Source organism: Bubalus bubalis, chromosome 8 (genome assembly GCF_019923935.1).
Source record: "Bubalus bubalis isolate 160015118507 breed Murrah chromosome 8, NDDB_SH_1, whole genome shotgun sequence".
In the NCBI taxonomy this organism is placed as follows: Eukaryota; Metazoa; Chordata; class Mammalia; order Artiodactyla; family Bovidae; genus Bubalus; species Bubalus bubalis.
The window spans coordinates 43454522-43475668 of NC_059164.1; the positions used below are offsets into that span (position 1 = coordinate 43454522).

Sequence of the window (21147 nt, forward strand, 5' to 3'; positions counted from 1 at the left end):
TTGAAAATTACTTTACTAACGTGTGAGATGAGTGCAGTTGTGCGGTAGTTTGAGCATTCTTTGGCATTGCCTTTCTTTGGGATTGGAATGAACACTGACCTTTTCCAGACCTGTGGCTACTGCTGAGTTTTCCAAATTTGCTGGCATATTGAGTGCAGCACTTTCACAGCATCATCTTTCAAGATTTGAAATAGCTCAACTGGAATTCCATCACCTCCACTAGCTTTGTTTGTAGTGATGCTTTCTAAGGCCCACTTGACTTCACATTCCAGGATGTCTGGCTCTAGGTGAGTGATCACACCATCGTCATTATCTTGGTTGTGAAGATCTTTTTTGTACAGTTCTTCTGTGTATTCTTGCCACCTCTTCTTAATATCTTCTGCTTCTGTTAGGTCCATACCATTTCTGTCCTTTATTGTGCCCATCTTTGCATGAAATGTTCCCTTGGTATCTCTAATTTTCTTGAAGAGATCTCTAGTCTTTCCCATTCTGTTATTTTCCGCTGTTTCTTTGCATTGATTGCTGAGGAAGGCTTTCTTTATCTCTTCTTGCTATTCTTTGGAACTCTGCATTCAAATGCTTATATCTTTCCTTTTCTCTTTTGCTTTTCCCTTCTCTTCTTTTCACAGCTATTTGTAAGGCCTCCCCAGACAGCCATTTTGCTTTTTTGCATTTCTTTTCCATGGGGATGGTCTTGATCCCTGTCTCCTGTACAATGTCACAAACCTCAGTCCATAGTTCATCAGGCACTCTATCTATCAGATCTAGTCCCTTAAATCTATTTCTCACTTCCACTGTATAATCATAAGGGATTTGATTTAGGTCATACCTGAATGGTCTAGTGGTTTTCCCTACTTTCTTCAATTTAAGTCTGAATTTGGCAATAAGGAGTTCATGATCTGAGGCACAGTCAGCTCCTGGTCTTGTTTTTGCTGACTCTATAGAGCTTCTCCATCTTTGGCTGCAAGGAATATAATCCATCTGATTTTGGTGTTGACCATCTGGTGATGTCCGTATGTAGAGTCTTCTCTTGTGTTGTTGGAAGAGGGTGTTTGCTATGACCAGTGCATTTTCCTGGCAAAACTCTATTGGCCTTTGTCCTGCTTCATTCCATATTCCAAGGCCAAATTTGCCTGTTACCCCAGGTGTTTCTTGACTTCCTACTTTTGCATTCCGGTCCCCTATAATGAAAAGGACATCTTTTTTGGGTGTTAGTTCTAAAAGGTCTTGTAGGTCTTCATAGAACCGTTCAACTTCAGCTTCTTCAGTGTTACTGGTTGGGGCATAGATTTGGATTACTGTGATATTGAATGGTTTGCCTTGGAAACGAACAGAGATCATTCTGTCGTTTTTGAGACTGCATCCAAGTGCTGCATTTCGGACTCTTTTGTTGACCATGATGGCTACTGCATTTCTTCTAAGGGATTCCTGCCCATAGTAGTAGATATAATGGTCATCTGAGTTAAATTCACCCATTCCAGTCCATTTTAGTTTGCTGATTCCTAGAATGTCTACGTTCACTCTTGCCATTTCCTGTTTGACCACTTCCAATTTGCCTTGATTCATGGACCTGACATTCCAGGTTCCTATGCAATATTGCTCTTTACAGCATTGGACCTTGCTTCTATCACCAGTCACATCCACAACTGGGTATTGTTTTTGCTTTGGCTCCATCCCTTCATTCTTTCTGGAGTTATTTCTCCACTGATCTCCAGTAGCATATTGGGGACCTACCGACCTGGGGCATTCCTCTTTCAGTATCCTATCATTTTGCCTTTTCATACTGTTCATGGGGTTCTCAAGGTCAGAATACTGAAGTGGTTTGCCATTCCCTTCTCCAGCGGACCACATTCTGTCAGATCTCTCCACCATGACCCGCCGGTCTTGGGTGGCCCCACAGGGCATGTCTTAGTTTCATTGAGTTAGACAAGGCTGTGGTCCGTGTGATTAGATTGACTAGTTTTCTGTGATTATGGTTTCAGTGTGTCTGCCCTCTGATGCCCTCTTGCAATACCTACTGTCTTACTTGGGTTTCTGTTACCTTGGACTTGGGGTATCTCTTCATGGCTGTTCCAGCAAAGCGCAGATGCTGCTCCTTACCTTGGATGAGGGGTATCTCCTCATCGCTGCCCCTCCTAACCTTGAACGTGGAGTAGCTTCTCTAGGCCCTCCTGTGCCTGCGTAGCCACCACTCCTTGGGCGTGGGGTATTAGCCAATTTTATTTAATTTGTTCTTTCCTATACATCTATCCATCCATTCCTCATTAATTTGCTCCTTTGTGCATTTATTTTCCACTAACTGTATATGGTATCCATTTTTGTGCCAGGTATTGTTTTAAGTACTTTACATAAATTAGCATATTTAATTTTCATAATGATGCTAAGTGATAAGAGCTTAAATTGAACCACATTAAATTATTTCTATATAATCAGCTTTTGACCAACAAAGATGGCACTTTCATACGGTTTCATTTAATATTATTCCTATTTTATAGATGGTGAAATTGAGGCACGGAAAGGAATTAACTTGCCTAAAGTCACATAGCTATTAAGCAACAGAGCAGCACTCAAATCCAGGGAGTTTGGCTCTAAAATCTATGCTTCTAACTACTATTCTGTGCTGCCTCTTGAATTCAACTAATTCCAGTTGAATTAGTTGATATTGAAACATTGGCTATTTATGGGTGCAGAAAATCCCCACAGCACATCTCAGCTTCTTGGCATTTGTGAAGTATCTGATACAGTCTGGAATCCATTATACTTTCTCTATCCCTATACCTTATCTTACAAGATCTGCTTGTAGTGGAGGCACAAAAGGAGTTTCTTGTGACTTTGTAGGGATCTGAAAGTGACGGTTCATGAGAAGAATGGCAGGTTTTAAATGGAATATGAATTGTGAAGTACCCTCTAAAAGGAATGAAAGGATTTCATGAAAGTTATGTATGGTTTGAATGTTCACCATGGATATCTAAGCTCCTTTTATATATAAATAAAACTGACTCACTGGGGATAATATTCTATCTGGGAGATCATAAAAATGCACTTTCTACGGAACATTGCATTTCTTCACAGAGATGGATAACAACAGAAAACAGAAAAACGTTACCCATAGTGACTGAGAATTATCATGAGTAAGACTTAAATGGCTGGTGTCCATGGATCAAGTAAGGAAGAGCAGTTTCTCTTTCTCTTTTTTTCTGAAATGCTTCTCTAATATGAAGTGGCACTGGATTGTGTGTGTTTGTAAATGCAGGTTATTTTTTTGTGTTCATATGTAAATGAACTTGCTTTCCAGGCCCCCTGGACTAATGAGAACTGTTTGAGTTCCAAGTACAGGCACTTGTAACTGGAATTAAAGATCAAAAAGTGAATGGGGCCCACAGAAGGGAAGTCATAGTTTAAAGCTGGACATTTACAATTTAAAAGGGACCTGTGTTCCCCTTACTGCCTGGAGAAGGCTCAGAGTCCTAGAGGATGAGTACTAGGGTTGGCTGGTGGAAGAACTCTCTCTTTTGGAACTGAAGCCTTCTTCTGCCCAGTTTGCTCTGTTGCTTAAAGCTGACATGCTGAGCGGAAGCCAAGAACGGGCTGTTGAATTTGGGACTGTGCCCTTGGGAAAGAGGATGAAAGGGCGTGAGGGATCTTTAGGATATGGATGTGGGGCTAGAGAGGGATTTTGAATCCAGAGAACTATAAGATCAGTAGCCTATTATAAACTCTGTTTCAGAAATAATCTCATAACTTTTTTAATCTTGGGAAGACGTCCAAATCCATTTGAAAAATCTCATGTTTCTAATTAGCTAGTAGAATCTTTTTTTTTTTTTTTTGAATCAGGGCATTTGGAAGATTCATCCCATTGTTAGCCCATTAACATTTGCTTGCGGGCAGAGTCTGAACTTTATCTGACCTCAGTGTTGCCAGTGATGGGACTCGAGTCTCCCTCTGCTCATGATTCATGTGCTTGGAGAAAGAAGCTCTATGACCTCTCTGAATCCAAGTCCCAGCTGTCTTTGGCCATCATGTCTTCGTCATGTGTGCCTTTCAGGCTAGTCAGTGAATCTTCGTCATTCCCCACCCACATCTAATCAGTTTCCAAGCCAGTTCATATCACTTTGCCCCTCCAGTCCCTTCCCTCCCTGTCACTATCAGTGTCCGCGATCCCTCCTGCATAGGTTCATGCCCTGGCCTCCCAGCAGGCCTTCATTCCTCTGGTAGCAAACTGTCACTCCTGTCCATTCTTTGCCTGCAGAGAGTGTCCGACCCTTTGTGACCCCATGGACTGTAGTCCACCAGGCTCCTCTGTCCATGGAATTTCCCAAGCAAGAATACCGGAGTGGGTTGCCATTTCCTTCTCCAGGGGATCTTCCTGACCCAGAGATAGAACCCCCATCTTCTGTGTCTCCTGCACTGCAGGCAGATTCTTTACCTGCTGAGCCATCAGGGAAGCCCATTCTTTGCCTGTTGCTATGTTAATATTCTGAAAGTAAAATTCAGAACCTCCAGCCATCCTGCTCAAAAGCTTCCAGTGCCTCTCCAGAGTTTACTAGATGACAGATTCCTTGCTGTCATTCAGCATTCAATCCCTGACACCTACATTCAGAGCACCCTTTACTTTTCCTTCGTAGAACTGGTCATTAAAAAAGTGTATATTTATTTTGTGATTATTTGTCAGTCTTCCCTTTAGACTGGAAAGTGGATGGGAGCAGCAGTCATGCCTGTTCTCATCACTGCACACCCAGCCCCTTTGCCTGTTTATTGAATAAATTAACCTTTCCAGCCTTACCTCCCACCATTCCTCTTACACATCTGTTCTAACCCAACCGATTGTTTACTCTTTCCTGAATGTGCCACATACTTTCTCACCTTTGAGCCTCTGCTCATATTATTCCATTAATGCCAGTTATTGAGGCAAGATAACATGGTTAAAAGCCTAGATTAAAATGCTACAGCCTGGGTTCAAATGTCATCCCTGCCACTTCCTATTTGTATGATCCTGGGAAGTTTTCTTAGCTCCTATGAATCTTGGTTTCCCAATTTATAAAATAAGGATCGAGCAGTACCCACCCCATGGTGTTATATGAGAATCGAGTGAGCCTGTACATAGACGAAAGACCTCAGAATGTGTCTGGTATTAGTCACCGTTGTTGTACCATGTGCCAGGCTCTTCATAGACCTAGCTCGAGTTCTCACAGCAGCCCTGCAGGAAGGGTGCTGGTGATTCTATTTGAGGGATGAAGAGACAGAGACCAGAAAGGCTTTCTTACCTGTATCTAGTAAGCAGCACAGCATAATTCTGGCCTCTGTTTACTCAGACCCACAGGGCTTTTGCTGCTTCTCCAGTTTGTACGTTCTCTCACAGCATTTCCACTGTCAGGAATGGCATCAGCCCTTCAAAGCACCTCTCACCTGACATCCAAGAGGGCTTTTCTGGTTCTCTTCCAGTCTGATATCTTCTTCTCCCATGGATGTTGTGTGTCTGGGTTAGTGTTAATAGTGGACTTAGAGCTCTAGCTTTGTGAGAACTAGGGTAGCCCTGCCCATGAGACTTAGATTTGAGAGTGCCTTTTTACTGAATTCCTATAGGTTTGCTATCTAACCATATCATTTTAGTTTTTCTTTTCTATGACTTAGTTCAAGGAGACCCCAAAAGCCTTTCTCCAGGGCATACCCAGAGATTAGTCCTAAAAAGCATTCCCTTCTGGTCCAGATATTTTCCCCTTCAATAAAATGGTCCCTGGCCATCAGCCTTAGCCTGGGCATGTGGAGTTTGAAGCTCTTCTGTTAATTTTTCTATTTTGCAATTTTACCATTGAATTATAGACCTATTAAAAGTATTTAAAAAAAACTATATAAAAGAACTGTATAAAAAGAAGTCCATTTTTATGCAGTCTTCTTCACTTTGGCCTAGGAAGATGTACAAGGTGGAGGGAATACATGTTCACTGGGAACTTACTATATACCATACTTAGTTGTGATAATACAAAGAAGGAACCTTGGACCTTATCTTCAAGGGTCTTCAAGAAGCATTTATTTGACTCTAGGCACCAAGTGGGGAGCTGAGTGCTTTACTGCCATCACCAGACTCATTTCCTCTGGGAGGCTGGAGATGCTGACTGACCATGTTTATCATCCTGGATCTCTCTTCCCAGGTTTTCACACTCTGCACATGATCCTTGGCGTCCGCTGTCTGCCTTTGCATAACCTGTTGCATTACATTGATCATGGAGTATTACTTCTCACAGAAGCAGCTGTCACAAGGCTCATGAAAGGTAAGGCCTCTGAGTTTGCTTCATCCCAGTCCCCAGCACCCCCAGGGCTGCCTTTGTGGGTGTGCGACTGTGTGGTCACTCCAGGCCCTGCCACACTCAGAAGGGCCCACACACAGTTTAATGTTCTGGCTTCAGTCTATAGCTGAAGACGGGCTCCATGATTCCACAGCTGGGCCTGCTGAATGCAGTTCATTTCCCGTAACCATCCTTGGGCCAATGTGCCTTGGCCCTTCAAGGGCTTCTCAATCCACACACAACTATTAGACTCCTTTTCTGTACATGAGAGTACTTGAGGATAGGAGACTGAAGGCTTGTTTCTCAAGAAAAATCTCATAAAATGGCTTGCTTTCAGCTGATTAACTGTCCTCTCAAAGTAAGACTTGGAATGCAAGGAAAAATGAGAGATACAGTACCTATGGGAATTTGAACTTGAAAAAAGGTCTGTAATGTAACTATCAAATTATTCGACTATGGTATTTTATAGATGAGTTTTGTTAATATATATTGAAGTATTTGTCATTCCTCAAGGTGCCTTCTGTTTTAAGTTAGCAGAATTGCTTTTGTGACTGGCAGCCTGTTTCAGAACCCTGTTCCATGATATGTAGCAGTGGCTTCATTAAGAAATCCCTTTTTTATTCATAGAGACACAAACTAATATTTTCATAGCGTTGTTAGACTTATCTTGGAAAACAAGGTTGGGACATGTGTTATCAGGATGAAGCACTGAAGTATTAACTTGCTCAGGTATTAAAACGGAGATTTCTGTTTTGTTTTGTTTTCTTTTTGTTTTGTTTTGTTTTGTTTGCCAATTTCTAACTTTCTCGTAGATCTGGACAATACAGAGAAAAATGAAAAACTAAAATTCAGCATCATTATGCGGCTTCCTCCGGTAAACCTGAAGTATACTTTATTTTCTAAGCCTTGACATGTACTTTCTTCAATTTTTTCTCGCAAGAAGAGCATTTACTTGCTTTTGGGTTGAAGTCAATTGAATTTTTCACGCTGCAGCCTTTTCCAAGAAATCCCATCCATCCCCACCCCTCTGTCTGCTGCCCCCGCTGGGCATACCGAGTACTTGCCCCTCTGGCTGTGTGTGTGCTTCTTGGCACAGACCACATAGAATGCTTAACCATTTTCTCCTCTTAGGAAACCACAGTAATATTTACATCTGTGAGTCTGAGGGGAGGCAGAGGGGAAACACATGCTTTTGGCATTTAAACTGATAAATTTAAATACAGGTGAGGTCAGAAGGTTCTGGAACTGTATTTCCTCCCACTGTTGTTCCTGCCATGGCAGGAAAACATTCCCGGGTTGAAGGAAAGATGAGAAACATGAGCGAAAGGGTTAAACAGGCATTGCTTGTTTTTGTGGAGGATATTAGCTCTCTGAGTCAGAAATGCTGTGAAATTAAGAAATCCCACTGCAAGGTCTTTAGAGCCTCTAACTCTGTGGACTTCCTGGCCCCGAGAGCCTTGGCCAGCTCTGTGCTGTTTATGTACCTTAAACACTCATATCTCTAGCATGATCCTCCCACCAAGGGGTGTCTGATGCATTTCGGAACCTAATCATCTTGCTTTGTAACGTAAAGGCAAGAATAGAAAACAAAGCATATTTTCCATGGCTAGATCTCTCTGGGGAATATCTCTGAACATTTAGTTTGGTTTCTGAACATGTTTTTTTCCCCCCCTTATACTCTTAGGGAATTGAAATTTTTGGGCAAGACATTTTCAGAGTACATGCCTACAACCTTTAGCTTCATATTAAAATATCACTTAGGGTTGGCATGCACATACTCAGTTTTGAAGAGTAACAGATGAACTCCATTTAAAAAAAAAAAGTTTGGCAACATCAGTGCACAAATTGCTTTCCACAGAGTTGCGTTTAAGGGAGTATTTATTCAAAATTCAGAAGCATACCTCATAGGAAATGGCCTTTCTCAAAGATCATTAACTATAAAGATGACATCTTTTAGACTAACTAGCTGGAATACAGCTTGTAAAATTATGAATAGATATAAGATAAATTTATTTATTGCTGTGAGCTATAGGCTCCTCTCTCTCTTTTTCCATATTTTTAATTACTGACTTAAATTTATTTAGTGTGGAAGGTACAGAGATTCCTATATACCCCCTGTCCCCACACATGCACGACCTCTCCCATTATCAACAGCTCCCACCAGAATTGTCCATCTTCTACAATGGATGAACCCACACTAACACATCATAATCATCGAAGTCCATAGATAACATCAGGGTTCATGCTTGGTGTTGGTCATTCTGTGAGTTTGGACAAATGTATAAGGAGATATCTCTCATTGTAGTATATACAGAGTATTTTCACTGCCCTAAAAATCCTCCTCTACATATTTTTTTAATTTGCAAAAATAGCTTACAGGTCAGAAGATCTGTCGACTTTGGGATCATCCTGTTAGTTCTAATATAATTTCCCGGAACCATGTAAAGCAACTGCTTCAGAACTACAACAAACAGGTGAGTCTGTGTGGAGCGGAGCCCTTCTATATGTTTTTTGGAGCTTCTTTGTCCATTTTATGAATGGCCTTTCTTGGTGCTGAAGTATGGACAGCAATTTATAGTTCTTACCACTTTAAGTTCATGCTTTTTTGGAGAATCAACTGACTTTACAGCTGTTTCCCTTTTAGCCCTGGAGTTCTGTAATGGACAAGTCATCATTCAGTGTAGAATTTCTGCCTCTGAACTACTTCATTCACATCCTGACAGACATTGAGTCCTCCAATCCAGGTAAGTCACTCCTCTGTTTCTCAGAATTTGCCTGTTTTCCCTTGATACATCCATCAGTCTCTATTTACTTCTGTGTACCCTTTTCTTGCCAAAATGTCCCTTACTGGTAAGTAGGATCTTACTGCATTTGGTTTTAATTAGCAATATACAGTTTACTACCTAAATTACCAAGGGAATAACCACCTTTCAGGTTTTAAAAAAATTAAGAGTTATAACCCATTTGGTTGGTGTGAATGGCCTTTCTTGGTGCTGAAGATTAATAAATTTTAACAATACATTCTCAGAATAATACGTTATTATAATAATATAATATATATTAATATATATAATATTATATTAATATAATAATATAATAGGATATAAAATAACTATGATTTCAGTGAGTTGTAGGCACCATATTATAAATGTTCTGTGACCTCATAGTAACTCTTTTCTCTGTTTTTTCTTTCAGCTCTGTATGCTTTTGAAGGACATGACAATGTGGATGCAAAATTTGTAGAGGAAGCAGCTCTGAAACACACTGCAATGCTTTTAGGATTATAAAGAGAAAATATAGTTATATTTGCTTCCACTATTTTAATCTTGCTTATTAGCTCCATTCTCATTGAGAATTCTTTAGCAATATTTTATATTGGTAACCAAAGTCAGAGTACTTTGTTGAGCCCTCTGAAGTTCAGTTTAATACTTTGTTCAGCTAGAACTAAACCATTGTGCTTTCTCCCATTTTGAACAGCAGATGAACAGTCAAGTGTAGAGAAATGACAACCTGTCCAAGGAGGTATGCCATGGCCTTGGCATTGCAATTGGCACTGCAATGGCAATGGTGTAAATTCTTCCAAGTGACTGATCTTCCTAGTACTCTCATAGGCCAAAAGTTAGTTTCTGTTATACTCTGAAATAAAATATGTTTCAAAAATGTAGGAACAGTGCTTAGAAAAACAAAAATTAGATGTGTCATTGAGTATGCGACAAGCAGAAAAATAAAGTTGCAGAAAAACTCTATTGGGAAAGAGGATTTTTTTTTAAAAACTAAATTTAAACAAAGTGAGATCTATTAATTCCAGTACAGAATAATTTGTAGAATACAACAATTTGAACATACATAGAGTAGGATTTGTCTTTGTGAAGGTTCAGATGAAACTGTATTTAATATTGTAAAGAGTTTTTTTTTATATTTATAAAAGTTTGATTTAGCAATACCTCATCATTTAAAAAGGAGAAGGCGATGGCACCCCACTCCAGTTCTCTTGCCTGGAAAATCCCATGGACAGAGGAGCCTGGGGTTGCTAAGAGTCTGGAACGACTGAGCAACTTCACTTTCACTTTTCACTTTCATGCATTGGAGAAGGAAATGGCAACCCACTCCAGTATTCTTGCCTGGAGAATCCCAGGGACAGAGGAGCCTAGTGGGCTGCCGTCTATGGGGTCGCACAGAGTCGGACACGACTGAAGTGACTTAGCAGCAGCAGCAGCATCATTTAAAAAAAACACTGAAAGTTTTAGCCTGCCTCCTTTGTTCTTTGAACTTTGCCATTTCATTCCTGTCAAGAATCATGAGTCCATGAACATGTTCCCCGAACCCCATGAAGCCTAATGAGTTCTCCCACTTTTCTTTTTTTCCCCTTTCTCTTCTACAGTGACATTCCGACCATAATATAGCTGCTTCCTGTAAAAAAGCCCATGACCCTTTACTTTTGTTCCCTCAGTGAACTTGTAAAATTTTAATGATTACAAACATCACTAGCTGGTATAATAATTCAGCTTTTCTAAAATCATCATTGTATTCTAAAAATTATCCTTTCCTACAGAATTTCCCGTTTTGGTTAAATCTTTCATGGTCACTGAGGCTCAAAATCTTGGAGCCAAATCAGCAAGGCGGTGCTGATTTTTCCTCCTGATAAGGTCACTATTTTTCATTCCCTATGCTTTCCTTTTCTCACCAGGCTTGTTTCTGTTGCTTTCTGGTCTAATTCATCTGACGCATATTTGAGATAAACACTAGTTTGATCCTATCACCACTTTCCTCATAATCCTTCCAGCACTTGGCATTTATTACAGGATAAATTCCAAACTCCTTGACATTTAAGATCTCCAATATCCTGGCCTCATACACTTCCCTAGTACTGGTGTTCCCTTCATACCACGCTGGCTTACTGGGCCTGGAGCATGGCTTTTGTCTTCTTACTTCCAAGTCTTGCTCAGGTTATTCCCCCCACCTGGATTTTTCCCCTCCACTTATTAAAATCTTATTTATGCTTAAGGGCCAGATAAAAAGTTGCATCTGAGTGATCGATCCCTGGCCACTCCAATGCACAGTGGTAACTCACTCTCCAGACCTGTAGCATTGTTGTAATATTTAAGCATTCAAACCATTCTGATTTTTAAAAATTATTTTTCCTTTTGATATTGTTAAACCTCTTATGTGTTTGTTTTTTGAATCCCTAATTACTGATCCTACAGCACAGCAGCTGTGTGTAAGTATGCAGTATTTTCTGGCATTAACCACAGCTTATACAGCATCACTTATAGGCACTCCCATTCAGTCTCTCTGTAGATCCAGTCTATCAGGTGGGGGCTTGGCACAGATTTTGTTTGATTTAGCAAAACAAATGAATGTGATATTTCTCGCTCCCAGAGTAGAGAAATTAAATTCGTAGCTGATATCAATATGAAATGACAGTAGTTTGAGCATATTAACGAGTGGAAAAACCACAGGCTTCAAATCTACTTGTGTATTTTTATATGAGAAAGTAAACAGAATCATGAAAGTATATTTGGGTGCAATACAATATAGAGTAATGAAATAAGTGAAACTGGCCTCAGTTTCAACTCTTTCACATGCAGAGTTATAAATATTTTCATTGAAATTCTGAAAGATCTGGCATCAAAAGAAAGTAATCACAAGTATATTTGCCTATAATGTTGTGGAGAATCTAGTTTTAAGAAAGGTAAAATAGGGCATGAATGTTTTGCACAAAAGGATTCTTTATTTGTAAACAGAATCACTTATAATGTCACTTTAAAAAAGTCAAGGTCCCTTACTGCTTTTCAGTTTAGATTTATCAACATCAACTTCCAATATAGCTATTTACTTAACAAAGTGAGTTATGCCCCTGTGATACTTGCGATATTTTTCTTTTAAACCATTTTTTCTTTCTCTTTTAAATGAGTATATTGAGCAGGATCTCCTTTTCTTTCTGTAATAAAGACCACTGCCAATTTCTGTACTTTGTTGAAAAAGTATTTATTTTTATTGCATTTGTATAACACTCAGACTACTATATATTTCTGAAATGTAATCAAGAGATGGAGTGAAAAAGAAAAATCGATGAGTATGAATGGAAGGAAGTATATGTTGTTGTCTGTTGGGTAATTGTGGATACTGTGTTTGTTTGTAATTTAGGGCTGTTTGCTGACATTTTCCAGCTGTGGATGTGAAGAAGCCTGGTTGAAGTATCTCCTTCAGAAGCCTGGGTTGGTTCACATGTTCAGATTTCAATTGGCTTTATAACAGGTTTCCTTATGTGTCTTATGTTGGCCCCAGGTTCACTGGGTTTGAAAGGAGCCAGAGCGCCATACGGTTTTGGCAGAGGAAGAGTGGCCTCTGCCTCTGGGATGTAGGCATTTGGACGCTGCTCCGCAGTTGTGTAAACACCATTGGGCAGCTGGCGAGTTTCAGCTTCCAAGAACTCCTGCAAAGAATGATTTATCCTTTTCAGTTTTTGAAAACAGTGGTTAAGTCACTTCATCCCCAGGGCCCATCAGACACAGCTGGGTCTGAGCACCCGTTGGCTATGCTGGCCAATATTCCAAGGGACAAAAGGGTGTGAGGGTAGAGTCACCAAACATACACACCCCCACACACGTTTCCTCTCACTAGAATGACCCATGTTGCTCAAGCATCACTCTGTTCCTGAAGTTTAGGGTCTACCATAAACTGGTTGATAGGGCCTAAAGTCACCACATTCCAAACTTAGTATCTTACATTAAGCACTAGTTATTTCCATGTCTGTGACAAAGGCAGGATAATCTATTTCCTTTGGTAGGTCATTGGTGAGCAAATGGTACAAAGGAAGAGTAAAATAGAATTAGAGGAAAGTGGTCAGCAGCTTGCTTTGAGCCTCAAGATTCTGCCTGTGTTTCTGGACAACAGGAATCTCTTACAGCATTAAAAAGAACTTGGGGTGGGGGGGCGGAAATGGAGACAGGTAAATAACAGCTGGGACACCACAGATAAAAATCTGAATGCCTTCAAAAATACAATCCTAGGCAGTGAGTGTGAGAATGATAAGTCAGACCCTATTTTCAAGAATTCTTAGTATGTGTTTGGAATACACTTTTTTCTTGGCTTAGAGAGTGAATAGTGATCTTCTGGGGATGTCTGCCCCATAGTCAAGAGTAAGTTGCAGGTCTTTTTTGAAAGAGATGCCTAATTCCACTCTAAGATTATTGAAAAATCATGGGAGTAGGAAAAAGAACTGGACACACAGCTCCTAAGTGGGGTCAGTGATAGAGTTAGGTCATTGGTGGGAGAAGAAGGGTGGCACTGGAGTCATCGCTTTTGCACCAAATGTAGAGTCTTCAGAAACCTGTGATGAGCATATGCTTGAGGCCTCACAATATGCTGTGGTGGCCACAGCAGATGGACATCGAAGAGTAAGGTATGGTCTGAACAAGGCTGCAAAGACAGACTAGAGATCTAAGATAAAACCAATGCCAGCATGGTCATTGCCATGCTAGAGGGAGGCCCTGGCGTGGGACTTGGTGCTTGCCAAATGTTCTCCAGGGAATATTCTGACGCTTTGCACTGTTGTACTTTGACTACCTACATAATAGCTTAAAAAAAGCAAAACTTCTCTCTAATGAGTTGTTGGGACTCTGTGTGCTGTGGAGTAGAAAAATTTCATGTATTTTGGGAGATTGACAACCCCTGAAACAGCCCTTCCTGGCACACTTTACAAATGCAATGTAGAAAATAAAGAAGCCATAGCTTACCCGAGACTTTTCAGCGATGGCCATGGCATACATTTCTTCATCTCGAAGTACTTTCAACCATTCTCTCTCAATCTCTTTATTGAGGGGAAGACCCTTTTCCATCCTGGAATTGCAAGTGAAGATGAACTCTTCCTTCTCCTTGACTTCCTTTTGGAGTTCAATGGCCATAGCTTGTTTCATGGACAGCTCAGCAACAAGAGCCATCATTTTTTCAGTAGCATCTTTGATCTTTTTCTGGTAGCCATTCATCTAGGAGTAAAAAGCCCAAGGCTTAGCCTATGTATACACTCCATGAAGACAGGCTACTGGCTGTCTGTGATAGTGGGTGGCATTCTTGCCTGAAGAAGGGAGAGGTTAAGTGGAAATTCACAGAGACCTCAGAGATTCAGCCTAACACTCTGGCTGTGAAATAAGGACAAGGAGGAGGGAAAAGAAAGAGATCTGTTCATCTAGTCAATGGATTTCCAGGTAGGTAGAATTGAGGGGAATAGTTTAGTGTCTCCATATTTAAGACGTGGTAAGAACAAGGGAAAGGATATTCTTGATGTCTAAGTTTTGACCTGATTTTGCCTTCTTACTAGTTTGCTACTTATCCAGGAGGGAGAATCTGATAGAATGGAACTGTATTAGTTACAGTGTATTAACACTGGCTTAAATAAGATAATCAGCATCTGTGATGATTTTTAATAGAAGCTATTACCCTTCAACATGTGTGTTTTATTGATGCATCATTATGAGGTCATCATTATGAGGTCATAAGCATGAGCTGAACTGGACCATCTGGACAGTAATTTGAAATGTAATATCCCTAGTTGTGTGTGTTTACATACATGTACTTACCTTTTCATATAAGCTATTTATCATTGAATTAAAGAATCAAAGAATTAAAAGATAAGACTAAGTGGAAATTTTGATTTTAAAGGACAGAAAAGAAGTAAAAGTTGGAATTGGTGGTTCCTATAAGCTTTCTGGCCCACCGCATGGCCTTTCAGTGTGGCCTTAGCCCTGGTGGGGCAGTAAGAGATGACTCCTTCCACCTGCAAGCACTCACTGTTGTATTACTTTGCCTTAGTATTTCTTCATATCCTTTCACTACTGACATAGTATAAATGTATTTGGGTATAGCCTGTCATCCCACAGGAACGTATTCTTCATGGGGACAAGGTCTATTTGTTTTACTCATAATGCCCCAGTGCTTAGAATATAGGAGGCAAAATTAAAACTGAATGTTTGTTGAATGAAGGAATTAATACGTTCTTAGTCTAATTGCTCAGTCCTTTGAACCAAGGTTCAAACCAAGGTTCAAAACTGAGACACAAAATGAGCTTCCAAAAGCTACACCCTACCTCAAAACGCTTTCTTCCCGAGAGTATATACTGGTCTATCTGTACATTTGCTTACAGAAACATTGCTGCTGGTGATTTAACTTTCCTCTGAAAATATAATGACGAATTATTATGTGCAAACTTTGTCTCTTTAATGGGATAGGGCAGATAATTTTGTTTTGGTTGCACTGGGTCTTCGTTGCTGCGTGCAGGCGTTCTCTGGTTGCAGCGAACGGGGCTACTCTCCGGTTGTGCTGCACGGGCTTCTCACTGTGGTGCTTTCTCTGTTGTGGAACAAGGGCAAGCAGGCTTCAGTAGTTGCGGCGCACAGGCTTAGTTGCCCCCTGGAATGTAGAGTCTTCCCAGACCAGAGACTGAACCCATGTCCCCTATAGTGGCAGGCAGATTCTTAACCACCGGACCATCAGGGAAGTCTGGGAATATAAATTTTTATAACTCTTCTATGCTGCACTAATTTTCAGGAAGCATAATTTGAATAAAAATGATAGGCATTCAAAGCTTCAATGATGAGTCGTTATCTCTTTTAAATGTCATTAATTAATCAGCCATTGCACACTTGAGTGTGTGTATAAGTAACCAACTTCTCTTCTCCTCCATTAAAAAAAAAAAAAAAAGGATGGTGTTATTCTGGGTTCTCTACGTCTTTGCTGAAATTTCCCATTTTCTGTTCATTTGGGAAACTTGTAAGAGGAGCCATAAGCTCTCCAGGAGAGATGAGAGATGAGCTATGCAACCTTGCTGAGCACCTGCAAGGGGCCAGCCATTTCTGCTTGACTATGTGATGCTTGCCACCACGTTAGCTGATATCACACCCATTTCACAGATCAGTAAACTGAGTTTTAAGATTATGTATATTTCTCAAGATCACTTGCTAGTGTTGGTAAATCACAGATCTGGGATCTGAATGTCTTCTCTTCCAACTCTGCCTACTATGAAGAGGTAATTTTAAATGGAGGAGGATGAAAGCCAGGTAGAGAGCATGGAAGGTGGGGAAAGGAAAGGGGAAATAAATCATGAGGAAAGGACACAGTTCTGTTGGAACCTTCCTGGCCAAGTGTATGGTCTCGACGGCTCCTATTTGTGTTACTCTGGCTTTCCAGTTGACTACCAGAGAGACTGCCATCAGCTTTGACAAGCCAGCCCTCAGCAAAACCAACTTCCCCCACAGAAAGGGAAATTCATTTTCCAAAAGAAAGGAAGGCAACATTTAAAGAAACTCCAGATATGCTAATTTAGGCTGTTTATGAGCTTAAAAAAGTTTCTTAAGGTTTCTTATTTTATGAGGCAAAGCTGAGATTTGCACAAGTGCTGCACTCATAAAAGAGGCCAAGAAGGCTTCAGATTTACAATAATGTAGTGTGCCAGAACTGTTTCTCAAACAAAACTGTCAACTTATTCAATAAATGTTTTTCTAGAGGTTAGTACACGCGAGGCATCCGGAAAACTAAGAATAAGAAAGAACCACTGCCCTCAGGAGCCCACAGTGGGAGGCATGGTGTTACTGTTATCTGTGGTATCTTCTTAACTACTTCCTCCCTTTTGCAATGTGTGGACATTGAGTCCTTTCCCCTTTTGCACACAGCAGCTCAAGTAACTGTTGCAGACTGAATAAAACCCTGAGCTGTCACAGAAGGATTCTCCAAGGGGCTGGGGAGACCAGGCAGGCAGCAGACCCTCTGACTCCAGACTGTGCAAAGTCCTGCTGCATCCTAATCACCAGCCTCGCTCCTCTTGGTATAGCTTCCAGAGTCTCTGCCTGACCCCTAAGCTTTGGATCAGAAGCCCTGGTGTGTTAGGCTTAGGGAATTAGGAAGCTCAGTGTTACTGGCCTTTCCTCACTAGTGGGGCCTGGTGGCAGCTCCACCCTGTGGTGTTGTGTGATTGCTTCTCTTTAATGGTTCCCTTCCATTCTGGGGGGCTTCCCTGGTGGCTAAGTGGTAAAGAATCTGCCTGCCAATATAGGAGATGTGGGTTCAATCCCTGGGTCAGGAAAATTCCCCTGGAGAAGGAAATGGCAAGCTACTCCAGTATTCTTGCCTGGGAAATCCCACAGACAGAGGAACTTAGCAGGCTACAATCCATGGGCTTGCAAAAGAGTCAGACACGACTTAGACTCTAAACAACACTATTGCTGGGATCTGGCTGCTTCTGGATTTAGGCAATTCCCATGCAAACCGCTGGATAAGTGAGGCCCTCCCTTTATAAGGAAGTAGAAAGGATTTAACATGGCACATGAAATATGAAGATAATGATGGTCATTTTTGAGTACGTACTCTGTTAAGTGAAATTTGTGTACTGTCATTGAAAGGCTTAGAATTTCCCATTATAATGAGAATTCCTTCAGGGAAACAAGACTGAAACTTAACCTTGGGCAATTCTCTAAGAGTCATCTTTACAGTATAAATTTTAATTCTTTGTATTTCTCTGGTCATAAAGCCTAACCTCTCCAGGGCTTTTTCAGTAAATGAAGCCATCTATGGAAAATGGAGGGTGATAGAGGAGGAAGGGCAGAAGGGAGAGGGCAGGGACTTGGCAGACCTTCTTGGCTAAGAGTAGTGTGTCCTGCTTGCAGGCCTGCGTCTTGCTGTAGAGCCTGTCTGTGAGCCGGGAGACCTGTTCATAGATGAAATCCTTCTCCAGCAACTTCTCCTCCTTCTTGGCCAGCTGTAGTTCCAGCTACAGTTAAAAATAATTTCAAAGGGAGAAAAAAAGTCATGCAAGTCAAAATCTTTCCTAATTAGAGTACTATTCCCCCCTTTCCCCAATGAAAACCCCTTGCCTTCATAACTCCAGAAAATCTTTAGAACTGGACGAAGTCCAGACTTACCCTCTCCAGCCTCCTCCATCCCCTCCCCTCACATGCGCTATGGAGTTCTTTCTCCCCATGGCAAACAATGGACCTCTCGGCTCCATCTAGCTCCCATATTGTCATTCCTCTGATACGCTCCCATCAGGAAGACTAAGTCATTTAAGATGCCAAAATTGCTCCTGTGGGCTGTGAGATGGAGATGGATATCTTGAAAGCACTCAAATTTTGCTTCTTTTGGCAACATCTAAAGTCAAGCTTAGATTTTGTTACTAAATTACAATGAAAGGACTATATTAGTGACTAGAATCATGAGGGATTAATCTGCATAACATGAAACAGTACCACAGATATCTGTGACACTGATCAACAAGGGGATAACAGATGCTATTTTAAGAAAAGACATTTACCTCATCCATTTTTTTGATCATTTCTTCCTCAGTCATATCTTTCCCTGGAAGTAAGCGTGTTCTGTTCTCACCCTCAGGGTTTATAAACTTTTTCTCCAGGTCTTTTATTTTGTCTGTACACTGTGAAAACTATTAAACAAGAAAGAAACATTAACTTTGCTCAGTAAATCTTAAAGTCACATAGCCCAGGGTCTTTAGGGTCCTTCCAGGCAAAGTTGGAAGGGAATTCTTAACAACCGTTCAGCTGGGACTCGGGGTGAGACAGTGTTTCTTCTCACTCATGGTACCATGAGGAAGATGCCTGTTAATTGACTCTATTAATACAAAGCAAGATGGTGATTTCTGGGGCACCAAAAAAGAAAGACTTGATAACCAGTCCTTTTATTACTTCCCGTTTGTGTTATATTCATGAGATACTGTGTAGCTGCAGAGCTCTGACTATACACACTTGATCTCTTTATTGCATACTGGTACAGGGCCCACAACACACTGGCCTCCAGTGTAAATCCCTTTGCTGGCAATGGGCTTAATGGCCTACCAGAGAAGAGTGAAGTTCTTATTACTAGGTGAACACAGTGTACAGTCTGTGAGGAATAGCCTGAACTATTTGTATTTTTTTTGGTAAACACCCAATATGTTGTTTCATGTATCAACTATATTTGTTTACCTTGAGACTTTGGAGGTAGATGAAGAAATACAGAAACTCCCAAGCAGGAGTGGCAGCTAAACCTAGCCGTTTTATAGGGAGAGATGTTGAACACAGTAAAAACCAAGAGTCATCACTTTTAGCTTTTCTACTGAAAATCTGTATGATCTCAGGCAAATCATTTATCTTCTCTAAACCTTAGTTTCCTCAACTGTCAAATGGGAAAATAATCCCAAACTCATGGGATTGATCCATTAAAAGAGACAATACATTTAGAGTACTTGACAACATGTCCAAGAGTGATATAGGTAGAATTTAAAATTTTTAATTTATTCTTGTCCTCCCAACAAAAAAGAATTTCAAATGGTGACATGAATATTTTTTTCTTTCTCTCCACACTTCCTAATTACCCTTTAAATGGAGTTAAATTATCCTTATATGTGTAATTAAGCATTTGTTGTATTTGTTATTAATAATATTTAATGTCTCCATGGTTAATTAGGGAATTAAATAGGAAAAAATATATGGTACTTGCTTATCAAAGTGGTACCTTGATTGATCTTATTTTCCCATGGGCTTGAAGAAAAACTGTTTCCTTTTTCTATATAAAATGGTGTTCTTATGTCCTAAAATAGTTCACATGACTTCTGAGAACCCTAAAAAGAGGCTATCATTATAAGTAAAATATTGCAGGAAAATGTGACTCATGACAATCCTTGGATTAGACTGTTGGACAATTAAAAACTGTTTCAAGAAACCAAAAAAGTCAAACCTTAAGAGAATTCTGAAAATGATACAAAAAAGAGGAAGATTGGGGGAGGAAGAAAAAAAGACCATAAAACACTGTCACTATAACAAACAACAGGACATGACAGGGATCTGGCACTGCATGGCTGGGGCTTGCCTGAAGTTCAGAATTGCACATCATATCCTTCAAAGCACCAAGCGATTAGTGCTGAGTATACAATTAAATAATTAGATGCAGTCTGAAGACTAAAGGGAAGCTTTCTACTCAACTGTTCTTTGGTTTAGAACTAAGATTGCCCCTGGGGGGCAATCCGGAATGGTGAGGCTGTGGAAGGGAGATGGTGGCGGGTGAAGGATGGAAAGACAAGGCTGTGAAACGAGCTAGGCTGGGTGCTGCATGGGCCAATACACCTGGGGACTGTTCCCAGTGGTGGGGTGGTCCTAACAACTCTACTTGTCTGATACTTAATTTGAATTCCTTTGCATTTCTTTACCGTATCCTCTCACACTGGCGTCCCAGTTCTTCAGTAAAGTCAGTTTACAGACACAGACCTCACAGGAATGGCCTGTGTCTGTGCAGGTGGAAAGAGGAGTGTGACACAGAAGTGGACCGGACACCATGTTTGCGATCTGAGGAGGGGATCCCCCAAATGAACCACTGATTGGAAGCAGGAGTCAGTTTGTGGGAGACCTGGGGGAGGCCTGGGGGCTCTGAGTCAGGGCTGCACTTATTCAAGAAGTGAACGGGAGAACACACAGCTGAAGAAACACTGGAATCCAAACCTTAGTGTATTTGTGCAACATGAAAGACCCTTTTGTCTATATAGCATATTATACATTCAAATGCCATGAAATAGTAGACGCATCATCCAACTTCATAAAGTCCTATAAATTGCCATGACATGATTAAAAAAAAAAGACCCAGCACTGTGTCTATAGCATGAGCTAATGAAATCATTTGCCTGTATACCTACAAAAAGACCAAAAGGATCTCATCTAAATTTTTCATAAGTTTAATAGTAATTATATCTTAGGGATGTAATTTTTCTTTGACTTTTTAACATGTTTTACAAAACTTTGTAAGTGGAACTTGTCTTAGTTTTACAATAAAAAAAATCTGAAAGCAAATGTGACTTTTTAGAAAACATAGGTTAAAATGTGTTCCTGCT

The 21147-nt window shown here is 40.6% G+C and overlaps 2 protein-coding genes across 4 annotated transcripts in view; one reads left to right on the forward strand and one right to left on the reverse strand.

Moving 5' to 3' along the window:
• LOC102396228 (gamma-secretase activating protein) overlaps positions 1-10030 on the forward strand; it is a 97275-nt gene extending 87245 nt beyond the window's left edge. For both annotated transcript variants that reach the window (XM_006049867.4, XM_044946582.2), the window contains 5 exons: positions 6150-6269; positions 7097-7158; positions 8657-8758; positions 8929-9028; positions 9480-10030. In XM_006049867.4, the coding sequence (XP_006049929.2) occupies positions 6150-6269; positions 7097-7158; positions 8657-8758; positions 8929-9028; positions 9480-9571 (476 nt within the window). In that variant the 3' untranslated portion in view covers positions 9572-10030. The remainder of the gene's footprint in view (positions 1-6149; positions 6270-7096; positions 7159-8656; positions 8759-8928; positions 9029-9479) is intronic.
• A 2486-nt stretch (positions 10031-12516) lies between these two features.
• Positions 12517-21147, reverse strand: part of CCDC146 (coiled-coil domain containing 146) — a 130564-nt gene continuing 121933 nt past the window's right edge. For both annotated transcript variants that reach the window (XM_006049862.4, XM_025291061.3), the window contains 4 exons: positions 18586-18714; positions 17908-18045; positions 14024-14272; positions 12517-12720 (listed from right to left, as the gene is read on the reverse strand). In XM_006049862.4, the coding sequence (XP_006049924.2) occupies positions 12517-12720; positions 14024-14272; positions 17908-18045; positions 18586-18714 (720 nt within the window). The remainder of the gene's footprint in view (positions 12721-14023; positions 14273-17907; positions 18046-18585; positions 18715-21147) is intronic.